We start from the raw sequence: 21,288 nt of genomic DNA on the forward strand, positions 1-21,288 counted from the left end.
GATTGGGCTTGGAAATTTCGGCACATGAAGAGACTAATTTAGATTGCCTATTTAACACTTGTTTTGTTTACATGCGCAAAATTGTGATTGTCGTGGTTAAGAACAGCTGAATAAAATTGTCATTAAATTTTAATACAACCCCTGAAGTGAGTAATGATTGATTGGTGGGTGCTAGCAACTGGTTCTGTTTACGCGTATCCAGCCAAACTAACCCAGCGCTCAAAAGCAAGATTGCTGCGGGACAGTGTAGACGGGAACAAACTACAGCGTCTCGGGACAAGCGGGTCTTGAACAAGTTGTATCAGCATGCAGCAGTGGCCGGCAAGTAGGCCCCGATGCTTGGGGGTTTCAGACGCTACCGTAGAGCCAGCTCTTCTGCGGAACTACGGCGAGTTCGACACCTTCGAGAGAAACCCAACCGTTTGGGAGGATTCTCCGGCGGTGAAGAGCTCCTGTATGTTCACCACGACCCACGGTCATCATACGGTGGTGCCGTCTTGCCAACATCAGCACTACTACGAGAACCTACAAGCTCCCGAGGCATCATACGTGAGCTCCCCTTCATCTGCTCACCTGAAATTCCCGGCCCACACCGCCACAGTTTCCAGCACTTTTACGGATGCTCTTCTCGCGGATGACCAACAAGAACGTGACATCATTCAGTCACCGGAGGCACCCCCCTACAGCACATCTCCTTTAATGGACGACGAATCAGCCGTAGAACATTCAGGTAAGCAAACTTTTATTTTACGGACTGATTTTTATTTTGTATGTATAAATATATTATAACAATGTCATCTGGCCCTTACTCTGTCAGATGTCGGAGCATCTTTCAGAGATGTTAGTATGCGGGGATTATCGGGCAACAGCTGCTCAACAACACTGTCTTGAAGCTGTTTTGCAGAAGCCACTTTGGTTTGTAGTTTTTCAGTGTGTTGGTTTTTTTTGCCACTGTGATGATTTCACCAGAATAATCGCTGTTGAATTAACCCGTCAAGCTCAATGTTATTCATCGGGAATGGGAGCTGTTTCAGTTGCCTCCATTGTTTCCCCCCTTGAAAGCAAAATAACACTTCTGGCTTTTGAAAAACGCTGGGGTTTTTTGACAATCCATTGGGAAAACTTTGTTGTTGTTTTTTTCTTCTGTTATGTGACTCTAAATGATAGAACAATTTGCAACAAGCGGTGAAGAGCAGTTGCCTCATTAATGTTAATTAGCAGCGTTAATTAATTACTAAACAGTGCACTATCCTGCGTTCACATCTATGCATTTGAAATTCGTCACTTTTTGTTTTCTGGTGGCGTCTTAAGGCCTTTGAATCGTCGTATGACGAAAAAAAAATAGAATAAATTCATCTCAAGTCAGTTCAAGCTGAGGGTGGTTGTGTATATGTGTGTGTGTGCTCATTCACACAGACTGGTACCCCTTAAACTATCACCCCCATCCACGCATCCCAGCATGGCAAAGAAGTGTCCTCGGTGACCTGGACTGCGATTCCCAACAGCTGTACATCCCGTGCGCACCCATGGGACACCATTCTCTTCTGGACACCCATCGGCGCCCTTGTGTGCCACGGAGTGCCCCGTAATTGGCGGTGCCGTGGCGGTGTGGTGCTTGCTTGCTTGCTTGCTTGCTTGCTGGTGGACCGAGAGGCCCCGGAGAAATTTATAGAGGGCCAATTCGTGGCTGGCGGCGGGTCGACAATTATCCAAGGCACAGTGTGTGCCACGTGTAGGCTCGTGCCGTACTGTAAACAGGGGCATCAGAGTGCGTGTGCTGTATATCAAAAAACGGGTCCCCATTTTTTAAACAATCGGTGTAGTTTATCGGCGGAGAAGAGAAGTTGAACCCGATGACATAAATCAGTCGGTCGAAAGTGTAAAGGCAGACTCTTCAGCGATATCTTTGCCGTACGTCGACGTGCCTACGTACACAAAAAGCTCACAAGGAATGCATGGCGTGAGCCGAGACCTTTTTTCAGTTCAGGGAGTCGAATAACATAGCAGTAAGATTGATTGAACTGCTCTCGGGTTTCGCGGAAAATGCCGATAAAAGCACGCCGATAATTGTTACATGAAATTAAATGTCTTTTCTTTTTGTTCAATGCCTCACAAACTGATTAGATCGGTCTTTGAGTTGTTCACTTACTACCAGCAAATGTAGAACTTTTTGTCAGGAAATTTCACAACTTTGATCAAAAATACATACCCATAAATAATATAAGAGGTGTGGTCCAGTGGGTGCGCCATTGCAAGGTAAAAAAAAAAACATTTCGAGCCGTCTTGTACAATTTCTGTTTTTATTCTAACTGTGATCATTACGCAATCATTGTCATTAATTATAGTCATCCGATGAGGCTCAATAGTGAGACGTTTCTCGTCCGCAACTAACCCTTACAACAATCTCCATCAACAACAACCACTGTAAGATGCCGCGTGCCGTATATCCACCAGCGTTCCAATGTCTATTTTGGGGTCTCTCTTCATACAAAAAAAAACTTGCAGAGTTCACGATGGAAACCAACCTGACTAACCCAGTGAGCCAGGCATAGGTGGGCGCGTGTCTGTTCTGAATTGGCACGCGAGCACTTATATATGTCACCCCTGGGGAAGAGACCGAAGAGCGAGAGAGGGAGAGGGAGAGATACTGGGTGTTAACTGAGAGGATCCAACTCGACCTAAAAAACCCTAGAGATACCCATGCTAACCTTCCGTAATACACAACCATTATACCCACCTCTAGAGCTGTCTGTCGGCAGTCGGATTAAAACATTTTGCTTGAATTTGAGCTCGAACATGTGGCAACAACGGGTTTATATTATTGTATAGAAGTTGTATTTTTTTCTTGTTTAGGGTATAGTGGTTTCGTTCGGGCAATCTCACACCCTGGGTGGGCTAGTGATGCAGCCGATCCGCCCCATCGTTTGCATCCCGTTAGCCTTGGGGCGTAGTCCGATCTCTGATGTCAACGCGCGGACGGTTTCCGTACGTCCAGTGTTTTTGTAAGATTATCTCTAAAGCTACGACTGAACGGCAGCGGAGCGTGGCTTTTTATGTGGCTGGACAGTTTGGACTCTTTGAAATAAAATGATGGAAAAGGAGTAAAAAATATTCGCGGTGGAAACCAAGTCTTGATATTTGCGAAACTTTTTTTTAAATAAATAAACCAAATCAAAAAACTAATCAATCAAACAATGTTGAGAACTCTTTATTCGTCTTTAAGTAAGTGATACTTATACCAAAGATGCCACCAGCAAGCTTACATTTTCCCCAAACAACAATAAACATGACAAAGAACGGTATGTAAACGCATACCGTCAAAAAAGGGGGCAAGGAAGTTGATCTTAGATGACGTCATCACAATCGGCCATCTTGGTTTTCGTATTCATTATTTACAAGAGTCAACGCAGGCATACAATGTGTTTTGGAATCCTGTGTTTTACTGCAAGGATGTTGTCCAAAACTTCGTTTTGAGTTTGCCCCCCCCCCCCATCAAAAAGAGGATTCCAAGTAAAAGAGCAGCTCTTTTGTTCTGTCTTTTATACAACAGTCCATTAAAATACCATTGGACTCTTATCACTCCGTAGAATGTGCGCTTTACGTGTCGATATGTTACCAGACACGTCACACCAAAAACCCATAACCACTGCCACTGCAGATTCGTTTTCGATATTTGTTGGCAAGTGGATCATCTTATATCCATATTTGGTCATGAACTTGTTGCGCCACAATAAACGGTATACTAAATTGGGAACACTTTAACTGTTGTTGAATGAATGTTGTCGAATCCGTGCGGTGAGCCGCGTGTAATGTTAAATATGCATGTTTTGCTGGGTGACCATAAATCAAGGTGTGCTATATAAAGAGTTTGTGGGCGTACTTTCGTAACACGCTTCAACGATAAATCACAAGAGTGAGAAATGGAAACAAAACCGCACAGACTAATATAAAGCCATCAGAATAAAGACAAGTCTTGCAGTGGTGTGGCCCATCAACAAACCGTTTAAACTAATGGTGTCAAAATGCCATCGTAGGTTCAATTTTGGGCCTATCATTTTTTTCCGAACGGCCTTATTATGAAATGAGAACAGCGCATTGTGAACTTACAAATTGATTTTGGGGGATATTGTTTAGTAACATTAAAGGCGTTAGCGCGGTGTTTATAACACAAAACTACGGGCAACAAAAATATGACATTTGATCCGTTGTGGTAAAGCTGTTTAGCAGGAAGTGGTGCTAAGCAAAATTTCATATTAAGCAAACATAATCAAGGAACGCATAAACAATGTTAACCCTATCAACTTGTTTCTGCTAAGCATATTTTTTTTTGCACTTAATTATCTGAAGGCCCAATTTTCTGTGCCCATTTACTCATTCAAAAGCCGGTGCCTCATTTGGCCAGAAACCGATGCTATTAAAAAAGGGCTATCTGTTAAAGCCATTGGACCCTTTCGGTACAGAAAAAAAAAAAAAGTTCACAGATTTACAAATAATTTACAGGGTTTACAGAAGGTAATGGTGAAAGACTTCTCTTGAAATATTAGTCCATGAAATGCTTGACTTTTTGAGAAAACGGTAAAACAATATAAATTCTCGTTAACGAGAATTACGGATTTGTTATAAACACATGTCATGACACGGCGAAACGCGCGAAAACAGGAGTGGGTTTTCCCGTTATTTTCTCCCGACTCCGATGTCCGATTGAGCCTAAATTTCCACAGGATTGTTATTTTATATATAAGTTGTGATACACGAAGTGTGGGACTTGGACAATACTGTTTACCGAAAGTGTATAATGGCTTTAACATAACATGATTTTCAAGTTGTATGCGTCTTGTTAGTTCAGTAGAGTTTAGTAAGAATAGTCTGGCTTTTTAAGCACAGTTTATCCATGGATAGCTCTAGGGAATTTTGTCGAACTGGCACATCTTTTGCCTATATCACTCTTTGAATAAGGTTCTTAATAATTGAACACGAGTTTTCTTTCCAACCCCCTTGCCTCAATGTAATAAATCGCCTTATGTCACACAATGCTCTTGGCGAGAAAGTGGCGATGCTTAGTCCCAGAAACGGGCTACCAGCCACAATAACATGTATCTCTCATTGCAGACGACTGGACAACTAGACACTACTTTTTCATAGGCCAAATACTCGGTATACGCGCACAATAGACGTGGCATGGGGTGCATGCTTGTCAAGCTAGCGATCAAATTTGATCGCTAGCTAGACCAGCATGCACCTCATTCGACAGTTTGCGCTTGCGCAATGGTATTTGCGAAAAGGTCTATGAATCTAGGGGGATTTCACAAAGAGTAGAGACTATAGTCTTATCTCGAGTTGGGACGAGTTTCTTGCTTTACTAAGAACATTGCCTTAATAGTCTTTAATAACTCCTATAGGGTCATAGTCCTAAGTTAGAACTACCTTTGTGAAATCGACCTCAGGAAACCTTTTTGATAAGAATGCGGGCAAGTCAACTCAGAAGCGCCAAAGTCTCTCTTCCGATAATCTTCAATATAAGATATTAAAAACGCGTGAGAGGTGACTCTGTCAAAATGCTTCATGCATTGTACATTCTTTCCCACGCCCTTATTGTTGGGTAACCCAACTCAACAACCAGCCATCACTCTTACAAAGGATTTCTATTATTAAAAAAGGAAAAAGTCCCCAGTCTTTTAATGTGCGTTGGTTTTTTTGTTTTTGTTGTGACTATAAAATAAACCATTTTGTTTTAAAAACACCACAGCCTTTCTTTTCGCGTCTGTTGATGATCAAAGGTGTCTGTTAAAAGATAAAGAACGCCTTCAGAATTCTCAGGGAAATCCCCTGTATAGGAATTGGGACTAAAATATTGTTTTGTTCACAGTGATGTCATGTTGACGTGTAGGCATACTACTGACCTTATTCTTTACCTTATTCGCTCATGTTTCTGTTTATTGTGTACTAATAGTTTTTGTTTCCCTCAGTTTATCCAACGATTAATTTGTTTGTGATCGATTGATTGATTGACTTGTTCAATCAGAAATTAATATTCATCAGGCGACTCACAACACTGAATAGATAAGATATGTATTTTTTTTTGACAAACATTCACCAGTCCATTAAAGTCACCTGGAAGTGGTATTTTTTCAAAATAAAGCTTTTGTCACTAATATGTGTTTTGATGAGTGGAATGTGAATAAACAGTTAACTAAGGTTTTAAAAAATCAGTTCTTATGTTATTTACAAATTTAAGAGTAGACCCCGACCCGAGAGGGCGCTGTTCGTGACGTCAATCGAGGCAGACTTTGCCTGTAATGCGTAGAGTAAACACAATTGCAAAGTACATGTACGGACCAAGTCGTGAGTTTGTACGTTTCAAAAAAAAAAAAAAATGTTTTTTTTCGGCAATGCCGACCAGGTGTTTTGCTGCTGAATGCAGAAAAAACACTTTTTGAAATGTACCAACTCACGACTTGGACGTACATGTACTTTGCACGTGTGTTTACTATACGCATTGCAGGCAAAGTCTGCCTCGATTGACGTCACAAGAGGGGTAGGCGGAGTCAGCCCCCCAAACAACTTTATATATTTTTTAAACATATAAATCGTGACAAACAATTACTAAAAAAAATGTTTTATTGTTCGTAAGCATTTACTCTTATGTTTGAAAGAAAAAAATTCTATTTCCAGGTGACTTTAAAGGTATCGGGTCATATAGATTGGTAAATTAAACATTGAAAACTTTGAGAAGCACTGCAGCTGTTGTACAAAGCTGCAGCTGTGTATTTTTGTAAAAAGCCTTTGATATTGTTCACACCAAATCATGTGACTATGATAAACGTTTCATGCATGAAACGTTTCTCACATTTCTTGTGGCTGGTTTCCGTTCGCGAATGCTGCGGCCAGAGAAGCGGTTGGTACCCGCTGTCACCTCTCTAAACGTGAATGGATTTTATGTTCTCTCAGAGTCTTGTGAAAATACGGTGACCAGTTTCTTGCCGTTTTCTAAACAAGCAGACAATGTATTCAGCATAAACCTCACATGTGACTGTTATAACATATTCGGCTCATATTTCTGCATAATAAATCAGCTTTACTTTGGCTCCCAAAAAATCTATGATCCTTCCTTTAAAAAAAAAATCAAACCTATGGGGATTCCGCTACTCGATCCTGGCCCACCCCCATACCTCCCTTTCCCCGCCCCACTCTACACGGGTCTGCTCCCCCAGGTGACCCATCGGCGACATCGTAGTAAAAACGTCTTGTAGTTTGTCTGGAAATGCATCTGATTTATCCTCGAGGGGCTTTCCCATTTCTAATCGGTGTTGACCTTTGACCGAACTCTCCATATAGTTTGAAAGCAAAAACATTCACTGCGTGGCTGCATTGTCACATTCTGACCTTTTGTTATAATGATGTAGGCCTACTGGTGTTGCGATTCTGTACAACTTGACAATTTTCTTCTAAATAGCCCAGGGCCCATGTTTCAAAGAGCTGCTCAAGCAGAAAATGTTGCTTAACATTTCTTCTGCTTTATAGCAGAACTAGCTGAGCAGGCAGTCACACATTGTACATTGTGGCATATTAAGTTTGGCTGGAACCTTATTCTGGTAAGCATTTCTTTGTAACGCCTAGCTACTTTTTGTGCTTGAGCAGCTCCATGAAATTCGGCCCAAAGCTACTTGTCTGTATTCACACAGCCCTTGTCACCGTCGCCGACGACAAGAAGTTCTTGTCGTTCACGTCTGTCAACGTAGTTGTCGTTGTTGTCGTCGTCACAATCGTCATTATTGTCCTGGTCGTCGTTATTCTCACCGTCTGTTTTAAGAGACACCCTCTCGTTTCTAGTTCAGCCTGGGGAGAATTTGTGTAGTCGAAGAAGGTCATTACTATTTCGAATGTTACCTCTGTGCAGCTATTTTTTAGGGGCTGCTTTACCACACAATGTCGACACTTTAGGCTTCTTTTGTATTTCACGGTCATTACATAAAAACAATGCTTTCGAACTGACAATTCTCTATGGTCATTGAGGCAGACTGAGTAGAAAGTGTGTTGTAAAGGTATGAGGGGGACCGTTAGTGCATACGTTGGTCGGCAGCACGCCCGGCGAGTGCCGGTCGCGTGGCAGCAATCCACTCCCATGTTGTTGACGACGTATTTGTGTGCTCTTTGTCTAGTTATAAGCTAGGCCCGCGCACGTGCCCCTAAAGCTCACCCTCAAGCCCCTAACCAATACCCCTGTCATTCTGTAGCCGAAAGTAAACAGCACTTTCGCTATCGACACCCCGTGGATCCGTAATGGAGGTATGGTTCCATCAACCGAGATCAGGTGGTCAAAAAAAATTCAAGTCAATGACCAAAAACATTCTTGACAGAGGACAGTTGAGTTGTGGTGTTATCCCTCAGGGGAGATGAGATTTTGAACTTTATCTACTTGCGGTGGTTAGGGGGATGAGCAGCTACCCATCAAGGGTCCACTCGCACCCTGATGAAGGAACCCGTAATACCCACTAATGCATCGGCAGGGGATGCCTGCCTGAGGGACAAACCGGCAACCACACTTATACCGGACTCGCGTGCCGGACAAGCACCCAATAAGACACCAACACCACCAAACACCTGTGGCTACAACCCAAACGCACATGGCCACCACGTGGATGGACACTTTTTTTTTCTTGTACCCTTAGCCGCCCTGGTTTTTTTCTAATCCAGATATCAAGTTCTGCCTGTAATTCGAAGACTGCGCGTCCCGTCTTTTAATGATCGGACCCGGGTAAATTCCTCGTCACAAGTGGCCGCCACAGGTCCCTGGTTTTGTACCCTTGCCGTTAGCATCACCGTTCCGCTCATTATAACATGGGTGCGATGATTACGGTAAATTAACCAGAAAGTGCAAGCCAGTATGAACATTGTCTTGAAAGAAAGAGAGACGGAGGAGAGCCAAAATAAAAAAAAAGCCTCATCGCTGATTTTCTTTTTCAACGTTTCAACGAAAGTTGAAAGTATCATCTAGTGCCGGGAAAGCCAGATATTATAATTTCCAATCTTGTTTTTGTTTCCATTTTGTTTGCTTGGGGTGGGGGAGGGGCTTAATCGACCAGCCTCGTCTAATCTATTTCAAACTTCATTGTCACCAAAGCAAGTCTGGAGTCAATGATAGTCTGGTTCCATTTACTCACCAAGTTAGGATGGAGAACGATGTTTGGGTATACAGGTATTCAGACGGCGCGATGAAAGTCAAACAGGTGTTCACAAAGCCGTTGATCAGAAAATACTGCTCAGCAATTTCCTTGTTTTACTTTCTCGTCTAATTTGTTTGGTTCTTTTTATACCCTTCAGTTCTAAAGAAAAACGTTTGGAAGGATCGGATAAAGTTTGGGGCGGGATGAGATTGATTACTATTAAGTTTTCAATCATCTATCCGCCCATAAGTTCGTGCTCACACTAACGTGAGCATTAGGACAAGTTTGGCCACTAACTTGCAATGTCAAGCCTTCCTATAGCACAGACATCTAGACGGAAAGCAAACTAGTTGCTGGAACTAAATGAAAGAATAAGGCCGTGTTCGAAACGACGACTTCGGCTACAGCTACGTCTAGATCAGCGCGTCTACCAGTGTTGAAGAATAGGCAGACGCGCGCGATCTAGCCGTAGCTGTAGCCGAAGTCGCCGTTTCGGACACGGCCTATTCTGCTGTACTTTCTTCACTTCCGTATCTTTGCTTTATAAGGTGAAGGTCTTTTTTGTTTTGGTTTGAATTCATTATGAGGAGATATGAAAACAAACAAAAATCATATTAAAAATAAACCGCTGTGTTTTTATTACAAAGGGCAATAATTTAAAAATATCTTCTCTGGGTTTCTACAACCTGACGTTTCCTTCCGGGAAAAGAGGGAAATATTTATTGCCGACTATCTCTATCTTGACACATTTTTCTTATGATTTTTGTATTATCTTTTGTGTTTATACAGTGTCCACGTCCCTGAAATCTGGCAGCTCGCGACCGAAGCGTCGCCCTTACTCCAAGTTCCAGCTCCTCCACTTGGAACGTGAGTTCGAACGGAGCATGTACCCTTGCCGAGAGCGTCGAGCATGGCTCTCCCAGGTCCTGACTCTAACGGAACGCCAGGTCAGTATAATATTTAACAAAAACAAAAATTGAAGGATGCGTCACCCCTAAAATGAGCATACAAACTCTATAGTCATACTATTCGACCTTCTCCTATTACCGCAAATCCTTCTCGATCTCAATTCCTTCTCTCCTTTCTTAATTCCTTCTCGATATCAATTCATTCTACTCCTTTCTTTATCCCATTTTCTTCTCTCTGTCTCAATTTATTCTTTGTCTCAATTTGTTCTCTATCTCAAATCATTCCCGAATACAATCACTCTCCCCTCTGTTTTATTAACCCCCCCCCCCATCTCAACTAGTTCCCCCATCACCATGTTCCCCCACCTCTCTCAATTCAATTTCTTCTCTCGCTATCTCAATTCCTTTTTTGATAAATTCAAGTGGAGTAATTGGAACGTGTATTTTTTTTTTTTTTTTTTTTTTTTTTTTAAAGGGGCACGTCAATGTTCATAACCTTTTTTTATAATATATTTCTTTATATTACTTTTAAGCATTGGGTGAAAGGGGGGGGGGGTGCAACAAATTGTTATTTAATTACTTATTTAATCAAAATGCTCTTATATTTCCAGGTGAAGATCTGGTTCCAGAATCGCCGAACGAAGTTGAAACGCACTGTGGAACGGGAACAGCGAGAGAACGCACAGATGCAGCGGGATATGGCCACACTGGCGATGAAGTTCTACGACCCCGCCCAGTAAGCTCAAAAGTTTATTCTGGAGGAATGACTAAGAACTTTGAAATCCACTCATTTTTTTTTACAAGTTGAAACAAAATGTACTTCACAATTGAAAATGAAGGATTGCCATAATGACAAATTCTTTGAATAAGAAAATACAAGAAAAGATCATACAAACAACAGTATTGATAAGCATCGCCAAGTTCAATGCTAAAGTATAATAGAAAAGATAGCCTTTGTTAAACCTCTGTTTCCTTAGTTTATTCTACTTCGGGCCCATTTTTATAGAACTGCTTCAGCGAAGCAAATATCTGCTATGGATGGAGGCAGGTTAACAAACCGCACAAGTGACATGGTAGTTTAGCTCACTGGTAAGCACCATTGGTTCATGCTTAGTTTTGGGCTTTAGCATAGTTTTAAGATCGGGCCCCATACACCTTTATTATGGTACAGCCATCTGAGTTCTCTCCCATTCAGATCAATGTAACAAAACCGAGGCTAGAAGGAAAAATAGTCTGGTTCCTTTGTGTACAATGAAGAGTAGCATCCGTTACTGTTATTTGATCAAAGGGAATGACCAGGATGATGGTTGCATGAGAAAGGTCCATGATGCACGTTGCCTTATACGCTGGGATCTAAACAGGATTTTAAGTGGTTTTAAAAAAACAAAACATTATGGACTAGAAAGTGTCTTGTATTATACAGCAGCTGGTGTGAAGTGAGGGAAAACAATATTCTAGTGGTTGAATGTAAACTTATAGGGTTTAAAGATAGGGTCATGTACTGGTGAATAATCCACTGGTAAATTAATGACCTAAGATCTTACTTAAAGAAGTACTGCAGATGTTGATAGTATACAACTATTTTGAGATAGGGTTCCCTTCGTAGGATGTAAATAACCGTACCACTCATAAATAATTGAACCCGGGGAACGATTCATGATCCCAGATTTCTGGGGGCTGGTGTCCTTTTTTACATGCTGCGGCCCGGTATGCGGTTGGTACCCGCAGTCACATCGCTATTGGCGAATATGACGCTTAAAGGCACTAGATATATTGGTAATTACTCGAAATAATTATTAGTATAAAACCTTTCTTGGAAACGAGTAATGGGGAGAGGTTGATAGTATTAAACAACATAAGAAACGGCTCCCTCTGAAGTAATGTAGTTCTCGAGAAAGAAATAATTTTTGACGAATTTGATTTTGAGACCTCAGATAGAGCTTGAGGTCTCGAAATCAAGCATCTGAAAGCACACAACTTCGTGTGACAAGGGTGTTTTTTCTTTCATTATTATCTCGGAACTTTGACGACCGATTGAGCTCAGATTTTCATAGGTTTGTTATTTTTATGCGTATGTTGAGATACACCAAGTGAGAAGAATGGTCTTTGACAATTATAATAGTGTCCAGTGTCTTTAAAGACATGGGACACTACTGGAAAATACAGCATTGTTCGTTTTTTGTGAAAGTGCATCTTTTGATAACTCTATAGTTTTGAGAAGAAACATAAACAAAACAGAAATTTACGCGATATTTCCTGCTTTAACTTCCTGTTCTTTGGAACCTTACCATTTTTTGAAACCAAACCTGTCCTACTGGCGAAACTTAAGATGAGGAAGGAACTATTAGACTTCCTCCAAATCTTTATTGTATATTACCCGTCAATGGAAGTGTTTGGCATTGCTGACGGTAGAGTGTTTACTACAAAGTAATTTGTTAACCATATTTTCCACCGTTTTTTTATTGAAACAATTTTTACTTTAACCAACGGAATTCTGTGAACAAATTTTGCGCGCTAAATATGCAAATAAGGAAAAAGAGTGTTAGTGAGACATTATTATCGAAAAAATAGGTATCTGTTAATGTAATCGTGATTATCGGTGCTACTGCAAGCTTTTAATAATATTTATGTACAGATAAAAAAAATATAAATGAATTTTATGAAAAGTATCTTTTTCTAATAATAGATACTATTTTGTGTTCTTAGAGGTAGCAATTTTTTCAGTGCTTGCATTTTTGTTTTGAAAAAGTAGATGTAGCGAAAGCTGATGATTAAACTAAAGTTCTTAGTTTAAGTAAATAAACCATAGTTTGGGTTTTTTCGAGACCTTTTTTTCTCCCGAGTTTCGACGAGAATACCCGCTCTTGCAACGAGAGTCTGGAGGTATAGAGATGATTTAAAGTGCGCGATAAAAGCTTTGGATGAAAAAACAAAGATTCCATTGTAAAAGTGACCCGGATTAAATGGAGAGACACGTGTTTTTGTCAGTGACCATGGGAGCTCTCCATGGTGTGACAGGTGTTCAATGGTACTTTTGGAAACGCGACGAAATGAATAACAAAATCCGACCTGGGATCTGAAAAATTAGTTTAATTCACACTTCTGATGCGGTTTTCATGTCAGTTTGACCGTACAGGAACAATGTGTCTCAGCTTGACCATCAATGCTCTATGGTTTGACCCAGTCGGAGAACAGTATGTCAGTTTTAACCAACGAGAAAGCGTTTATGATAATGTTTTGACCAAGAAACTGTGATTCCGGTCAGTATTGGTCGAGTTTCTTCGTTTTTAGAGTGTTGAATTTTTGTTAATATTTTTAAAACATGTTTTTTTTTTTACGGTCTTGCCAGATTAGTCTGTCGTAGTATGAGAGAGGCTTTTTAATCTTGTTTCTATTCTTTGTACATTTTCTATTTTAATTGCATTTTGTATTTTTTGCTATAATTATCAAAAACAGACATTCTGAGGATTGTTTGGAGGTTTTAAAAACCTTCCACCAGATGACTGTTTTGTTGTCTGTTCGTTGTTGACTTTATACTGTAACATTATTTGTGAGCAAAGGTGATATACTTATCCACAAATATGATTGATATCTTTGTGTGCTGAAAATCATCAAGATCCATTGAAGGTCCAATGATTAACGGCTTTAATTTTACATGGTTTAGTATAATGGTGATAGTGGAATGAAAATGTCCGATTACCTTTAGGTTTGAGCTCCCTTTTATGCCTATTATTTATAGGTATAGCATAACGACTACTTTAAGTTGGTCCTTGGCCACAGTGAGATGGTGGTGGGGCCGGGTTGGGGAGCAAGTTTGATATTCTTTTACGTTGAAATGCAATCAATTCATACAAGTGTGTTTTATACGCCTGCTGCCATCGCGAACCTCCTACTGTCCGTCTGTTATGTCCCCAGTTTGAACGTGTATACCTCACTCATACATTATACGCGGTGGGGTAAAATACCCTCTGAAAAAGGGGGAGTCCTTCCATTCGTTAACTGTTTAAGTTAATCAAAGATTTTTCTTAGTTCATTAAAGCTTGTAAAATTAATTGTGTCCAAGGACAACGTTATATTTACACATAGCTAAGATTGTCAAATTGTAACAAACTTTGATGTAGGAAAGGTTGTACGTGTCATATTGTACTGTGTCCGTTAACGTTCAGAAGAAGGAAAAGAAAACACGTGAAAGTTATTTTTGACAGAAATAGAAAGAAAAGTATTCAGCTATGCTTTGGTCCTAGTTGGTATAACCCTTTTATTGAAACAAAAGTGCCTTAAAGTTTTGCGTAACTATAGTAATAATTTCACATTCCATGTAAGTACCTATAATGCCTTTTATTAAACGTGCTTTTTATCACGTTGATTATAACTGTACTGCTTTTTGTACTTCTGTATTGAAAACAAAGTATATTTTAAATACGATTACCAAGTTGTGCTTACGTTATATTCCACATAAATAAAGTATTTTATACTTTTGCTTATAAAAGATGTCCGACTCCAGTTTGTTTCTTTCCGTGCTCCTGTGTTGCCACCTTCCTCTCGTTCCCATCCCAACAAGTGTGTTTTTTCCATTATTCCCTTGCAACTTCGATGACCAATAATTGAGCTCAAATGTCCATGGCTTTGTTATTCTACACATATGGTGGGATACACCGAGATTACTGGTCTTTGACAATAATTATTACCAAGCGTGTCCAGTATAGTCTTTCTTATCTCGAGTTAGGACGAGCCTAACTTAGGACAGTCGTAAGTTATCATGATATTACTTTGTAAAATCTAGCTCCGTATCTGTAATAACTCTCTGCTTGCTGAAACTTATAAGTTTCATATAAAAAAAAAATGAGTTTAGTTTAGCAAGCCACACTTTCTATGTAATTGATTGCTCTTTGATTTAGTTCGGGTGACGCCCATGATCTATAGTCTGCCCCCTCCAAATACCACGAACCCGTGCGCTCGTTTTACGGCAATAATGATAATCTTTCATCTCAAAGAGCGACACACCACCAGAGGATCTGACCGTAAAATGATCAGCACATCAGAGCGTGTATCCCGCTGCGATCACCGCATTGATTCGTCTCCAAACCACCCCATCATCCCTTCAACCATCATCATCACCACGAACTCATCACAAAAATTCAGAAGTCACCGTGTCGCGTGCCCGAAGTTGTGGGGGTGACAAGAGCAATATCCCCGGGGGTAAATACACAAGGGGATCACGCGCTCCGGAACAAATTCCAGGAGCACTTTCTCAACATTGGACAACTGTTAAAACTATTTAGACTCGCGCGTGTGTGCATATTTTTGACTCGAGAGGTCATGGCACAACGCACCATTGGCATTCAGGTGTTGCAGACGGTCGTGGTACATCAATAGCTACCGAACCAGACACTTTGTGTGACCCCAGTTTTCACTTTTTATAATTGTAGTATCGTTTTGACGTCAATATAGGCTTCTCATTGAGAATCACACAGTGAAGGACTTGCTCAAAAAATTCTTATAAAACTATTTTTCAGTGTATCTTTTTACAATGTTTTGTCCAAAGCGAGGATACCGTTGCACCCAAACCACACCCTTGTTGAAGGAAAACATTTGAAAGGGGATACAAAGTGAACTATGATCTGTGGTGGACGGACATTTGCATCGGGGATAAAGAATAGCAATTTTTACCATAAACACCGATGTGTGTTAGCACTGTGATGTACTCGGTCTTTCCCCGAGATCTGTGATATTACTTGGGTGTGATTCGAACCCACGACCTTTGCAATAGGTCTGAAGGCCCGGTCACACAGGCCCCGATAACAAGAACTATAACGAGAACGATAAAAATGCACGCTCGCGATTGGTTGAATTGCTCCACGCAGAACACGCTCACGCTCATTCAACCAATCGAGGGCGTGCATTTTTATCGTTCTCGTTTTCGTTATCGTTATCGTTATCGGGGCCTGTGTGACCGGGCTCTTAGAGTAGTGTCTTACCAACTGTACCACAGAGATTGCTAGGTAGCTAGAGGCGGTTCTATTATCTTTGAAGTTCTCATTTCTTAGCAGTCAACAACCACATTTCAGTGCTTTGTTTCCCGATTCCTGTATTGGGCCACTCTGTCTTTTCCACGAAAATCTACAAGGAGGGTCTGCTTTGTACCCCTGATGACAACACCTGCAAAAAAGGTCATCGATAAAAGCCTGTAGAGTGCTCCAGAATGCTTCCCCAATAAACCTAGGAATGTGTCAATTCCCCAATAACCACTATCACACTTTTTTTGTTCACATGGGTGGAATAAAAATTTAAGAACATGAACTTAGGCATCGCCTGAGGGAAATTTAGCGAATCTATTTAATATTCTTGTAGATGGAGACCTCTGATGTAAGTTTAGTGGGGGACAAGGCGAAAACAACCAAGTCGGATGCAGACAGCGCAAATAATGTGCACAGCTAGCGACAATCGAGGGTAGATTTTTGTTACAAAGACACCAAAATGAAGAAAATAACATACACATCTTGTATAGATCTTCATCATGGTGCAGCCATCTTGAATTTCTCCCATTTATGTCAATGTTACCAAACCGAGGCTGGCTGGAAGAACCAAAATAGTCTGGTTTCTATTCGCAAAATGATTATTTGCATTCATTGTTGTTATTCGATACGAGGAACATGACAAAGATGGAGGCAGCATGATAAAGATATACAACAAACACAAGCTACTCACCATCGGCACAGTGATTGTTAGTATTTATTTAAACAGCTAATTAATATTACTACTACATCTGTGGTTTTCAGCTGTAGCACAGTCCCATGAGCCAGCATCCAGTGCAGAGGCAACTCATAAGCACAAAAACAAAACCAGCAAAGCACTGTAATAATTAGTTTACAGAATACAAAACGCAGTGGTCAATAAGTACAGATGTTTCATTCCCGTTTAATACAGTAAAACATTTGTGGACGGGTTTTTTTCCACAGCTGAGCCCACTGTCAAGGTTAATGAGACGATAATAGTATGGTGAATATAGCAAGGTTAAATTAATCAGCAGGAAGCTGTATAGTCTTGCCTCCATCCGGTAGAATCATAATAAAGCAAGATGCTGCACCGTGATAACCGTGTGGATATTAGAGCAAGTGGGGGTTTTCCCCTTCCAAAAATAAACCTGAGGCATCTCAAGTGGCCAGGGGTATGCGGAAAGGTGAATGGAATATATTTTGAGGTACGGGGAAGTGCTGCATGGGTACGGTTCCCAGCAGAGGAACACTGGGGGTTGTATTAATAATAATTATGCAAAGAGCGGTGAAAATTCTGTAAGCTATTATCATATCAAACCCATTCCTCCTGAGGATTTTTTTTTTTTATATAAAAATTGTAAACGATTCCAGGTAACAACTGCACTCTGGGGACCCCGACGGTAAGTGGACACTATTGGTAATAAAAAATACTCAAAATAATTATTAGCATAAAATATTACCTGGTAACGAGTAATGGGGAGAGGTTGATAGTATAAAACATTGTGAGAAACAGCTCCCTCTGAAGTGAAATTTTTTAGAATTAACTTTTGAGGTCCCGAAATCAAGCATATGAATGCATACAACTTCTTGTGACAAGGGTGTTTTTTCTTGCATAGTTATCTTGCAACTTCGACGACCATTGAGCTCACAGATATGTTATTGTATGCATTATGTTGAGAAACAGCAAGTGAGCTGGGGTGGATTTCACAAAGAGTTAGGACTAGTCTTATCTCGAGTTAGGACCATATACTCGTCCTAACTTAGGACTACCCATGCAATTTGTATATCTCCTAGGACTAATCCTAAGTTAGGACTAGTCCTAACTCTTTGTGAAATCGACCCCTGGTCTTATTGTGGACATCACTTTTTTCTCTTCGGACGGTCCACGGTCTCTCGATGAACATTAGACCACAGGTTATGATCGTGCTAAGGCACTGGATGGTCATAACTCAAGATGGCCCGAGGTGCTCTGTCGTCACCACGAGAAAGGTCACGTGATGATGCGTATTTTTATTTTATTTTCAGGTGGAACGTGGGTGAAATATCTGCATACGTTCGTCCTGAAAAAAAAAATAGACGACTTTTCCAGGACGAACGTAATTATAAGTGCCCACGTTCGTCCTGGAACAAAAATAGCATAAATACACCAGTTGGATTTCGCTCGGCCCCAGCGGCCAGTCTATCCGGATCCAGGACCGCTGGGATGGGCTAATCGCTTGAACAGATTCATGTTCAGAAAGTACATCATGCGTACAGTGCATATAAATATGGTGCAGTGTGAGTGTGATGCATGATGGGACTGCGCATTATTAAACCAATGAGCGTTGCGTGATACGTTTGCCCATCCCAGCGCCTTTGGTTAAAGTCCAGTCATACTGCAGCTGGACCTGGAAAAAATTGCAACAGAATTTATTTCAACTGCTATGGGTTCTATAGACACCCAAGTTTAACATATCAAAAGTCCTCCAAAATCCAAGTGGCGGAAAGCCGTCAAATTTGCATAATTATGTTAATTAGTTTCCGCCATTAGCTGAAAATGAAAAAAACATGCATATCTTGACAACAAAGAGGGCTAGCATGCTCAAAATGGTTTCTATACCCATGTTTTCATGGTCAAGGAGTCCAATGAAAAAATAATAATCTTTAAAAAGTGACCAAAAGTCTTCAAACTTGCATAATTGTGTTAATTAGTTTCCGCCATTAGCTGAAAATGAAAAACCATGCATATCTTGACAACAAAGAGGGCTAGCATGCTCAAAATGGTGTCTATACCCATGTTTTCATGGTCAAAGAGTCCAATGAAGAATGGGATAACCTTTAAAAAGTGACTAAAAGTCTTCAAATTTGCATAATTGTGTTAATTAGTTTCCGCCATTAGCTGAAAATGAAAAACCATGCATATCTTGACAACAAAGAGGGCTAGCATGCTCAAAATGGTGTCTATACCCATGTTTTATGGTCAATAAGTCCAATGAAGAAAGGAATAACCTTTTAAAAGTGTTGGAAAGCTTTCAAATTTCCAAAATTATGTTAATTAGTTCCCGCTATTAATTAGCTGAAAATGAAAAAAGTCATATCTTTAAAACAAAAAAGGCTAATATGCTTAAAATGGTGTCTATACCACCCATGTTTTTATGGTCAAGGAGTTCAATGAAAAAATGAATTACCTTTCAAAAGTGTTGGAAAGCCTTCAAATTTGCAAAGGTATGTTAATTAGTTTCTTCCATTGGTGGAAAAACATGCATATCTTTCATTAGGTGCAGGTGGCAAGTCAGTTTTCACTGGCAACGGGTTCTGTTTGACCATTGCCAATTCAGTTGAGCGAGAGGTTGTCTTCAGCCGACGCACTCTCGGGATCGTGTTGCATCATTCGTCAGCTGATCTACGAATATTAGTCTCCTCCTGCCCTTGCTGTTGTTTCCATCCATGGAATCCCAAAGAATAAGGGTGCCAACAGCTAGCTCTGGATGTCGGACAGAGTGGCCAGTCAGCCTCATCCTTCGTTCCCTGATTGGGAGATGATTGTCGATGCCCTTGGAAGGGCATCGTAGGGCTTGGAAGGGCATAAGGTCCTCTTAAATATAGTGCACATCAAGGGCCATCCGTGTATACCATTCTTGTTAAGACACCGTCTAGTGCTCTTTCTTGATTTGCTATCAGAGTTCCTGTCTTGACTCGATACAGAAGTACAGACTCAACTGTAGCAACGAACAGCGACTCTTGATGATATCGTTGAGACCAGCTCTTCACAGATGCTCTTGCCAGGAAGGGCCTTCCGTGCCAAAGCTCTCCTCACTCTTTCTCACTCTTAGTTGATCATATTATGAGGACGCCAAGGTATTTAAGTTCTTCAATGACCTCTAGGGGAGCTCTAGGGTCTGCCCATCTGAGTTGATTTGTCAACTCAGTGGGCAGACCGTCAATTTGTTGTCTTCTTCGAGATGAGCTGCAGGCCAACTCGGCTGCACTAGAGCTAACCAGCTGCAAGCGGTTTTTGTGCCTCATCCACTGTGTCTGAGAGGAGAGATGTCGTCAGCATAATCAAGGCCTGTAATCACTACAGCTGGCACTCTCCTTCTCCGGCGCTCGGCAAGCGTAGAGCCTAGCTCTTCCTCCCTGCCATTGATAGCAGATCTCAAAGCAATCCAAGACGAGCATGAACACGAATAATGCTAGTGTGTCCCCCTGCAGAGCTCCAGCCGTGATTTCAAACAGATATGTGGTACCATCTGGGGTGACCACCTTAGCCCACAAATTGTTGTAGCTTGCAGTAATTGCCTTTTCTGGACTCCATGCTCGAAGGATCTGAATGAGCTTGCATCGGTGTACGGTGCCATTGGCTTTCTTGAAGTCGATGAAGGTAATGACACATGACATGTTCTTGTCACTGACTCCGACCAGTATTTGCCTTAGGGCAAGGATCTGCCCAGTTGTGGTTCTCTTTGGACGGAAACCATGAGTCAGGATCAGACAGTTGTATGTCTTCATGACAAGATAAGATATAGGCATAGTTATCTGGTGTAGAGAGGTGGCCCGATTTGGGTAGTGGTATGATGTTAAGAGTTAAAATCAACTCATTGTGGGTAGATCTCCCAACTTGTTGACTTTGTTCCAGTGGGACATCATGAGTAGCTAGTGTGCCCAACCACAATCCAGTCAATTTAAGTCATCGTCCCCCCCCCCCCCCTCATTCTTGAATTTGGTAGTAGCTTCGCATACTGTGGATCTTGGTAGATGCCTCAGTAGGTGCCAAATTGCTAGCCTCGACATATTTCGAGCTCTCTTTAGAGAAATGCAGTGCCTTTTCAGCAGCATGGATGATCTTCCTTTGGGCTTTCCACCATGAAATTATCAGCCATTTTTGACAGTCATGCCCAACAGCGATCCATGCGACGAACAACACCCTTCCAGGAAGTATTTGTTGATATATGGGTGTTTTTACTAAATGACCAAGAAGCCATTGCAGCATCCCTTGTCCAATGACACTGTGCTTGTTGGAATGACACCAACATGTTTAGTGCTACCTTTCACAATGCATATATTATAAGGCAGATCCTTATTCTTCATGCCAAAGCCGAAACAAAATAAAAATCGCATGTGGAACATCCGGAAGGAGGAGCTTGGCCCTTCTGTGTGCTCAAGCACTTTGGGGTGTGACACGACACCAAGGCTGTATGGCATTGGAAAGCAAGTAGGCCTGTCCCCAAGATCCGTACCAAT

General features: G+C 41.1%; 2 protein-coding genes across 2 annotated transcripts; one reads left to right on the forward strand and one right to left on the reverse strand.

Annotated features, from left to right (window-relative positions):
- Positions 1-306: 306 nt before the first annotated feature.
- On the forward strand, positions 307-10,812 carry LOC139934536 (homeobox protein Hox-D11-like). Its single transcript, XM_071928792.1, has 3 exons — positions 307-730; positions 9,954-10,111; positions 10,684-10,812. Exons 1-3 carry the CDS (start codon positions 307-309, stop codon positions 10,810-10,812), a joined length of 711 nt encoding a protein of 236 aa, XP_071784893.1.
- A 9,297-nt stretch (positions 10,813-20,109) lies between these two features.
- On the reverse strand, positions 20,110-20,577 carry LOC139934765 (uncharacterized). Its single transcript, XM_071929172.1, has one exon. The coding sequence runs from the start codon at positions 20,575-20,577 to the stop codon at positions 20,110-20,112; it is 468 nt and encodes a 155-aa protein (XP_071785273.1).
- Positions 20,578-21,288: the final 711 nt, after the last annotated feature.

This window comes from Asterias amurensis, chromosome 3 (genome assembly GCF_032118995.1).
Source record: "Asterias amurensis chromosome 3, ASM3211899v1".
Lineage (NCBI taxonomy): Eukaryota > Metazoa > Echinodermata > Asteroidea > Forcipulatida > Asteriidae > Asterias > Asterias amurensis.

Excerpts from the sequence above, each read along its gene's own strand:
- LOC139934765 (XM_071929172.1), bottom strand. The coding sequence starts at position 20,577 with ATGCCTATATCTTATCTTGTCATGAAGACATACAACTGTCTGATCCTG.
- LOC139934536 (XM_071928792.1), top strand. The coding sequence starts at position 307 with ATGCAGCAGTGGCCGGCAAGTAGGCCCCGATGCTTGGGGGTTTCAGAC. Across the intron at positions 731-9,953 it reads ATCAGCCGTAGAACATTCAG|TGTCCACGTCCCTGAAATCT; the intron begins GTAAGCAAACTT and ends GTGTTTATACAG. Across the intron at positions 10,112-10,683 it reads TGACTCTAACGGAACGCCAG|GTGAAGATCTGGTTCCAGAA; the intron begins GTCAGTATAATA and ends TTATATTTCCAG.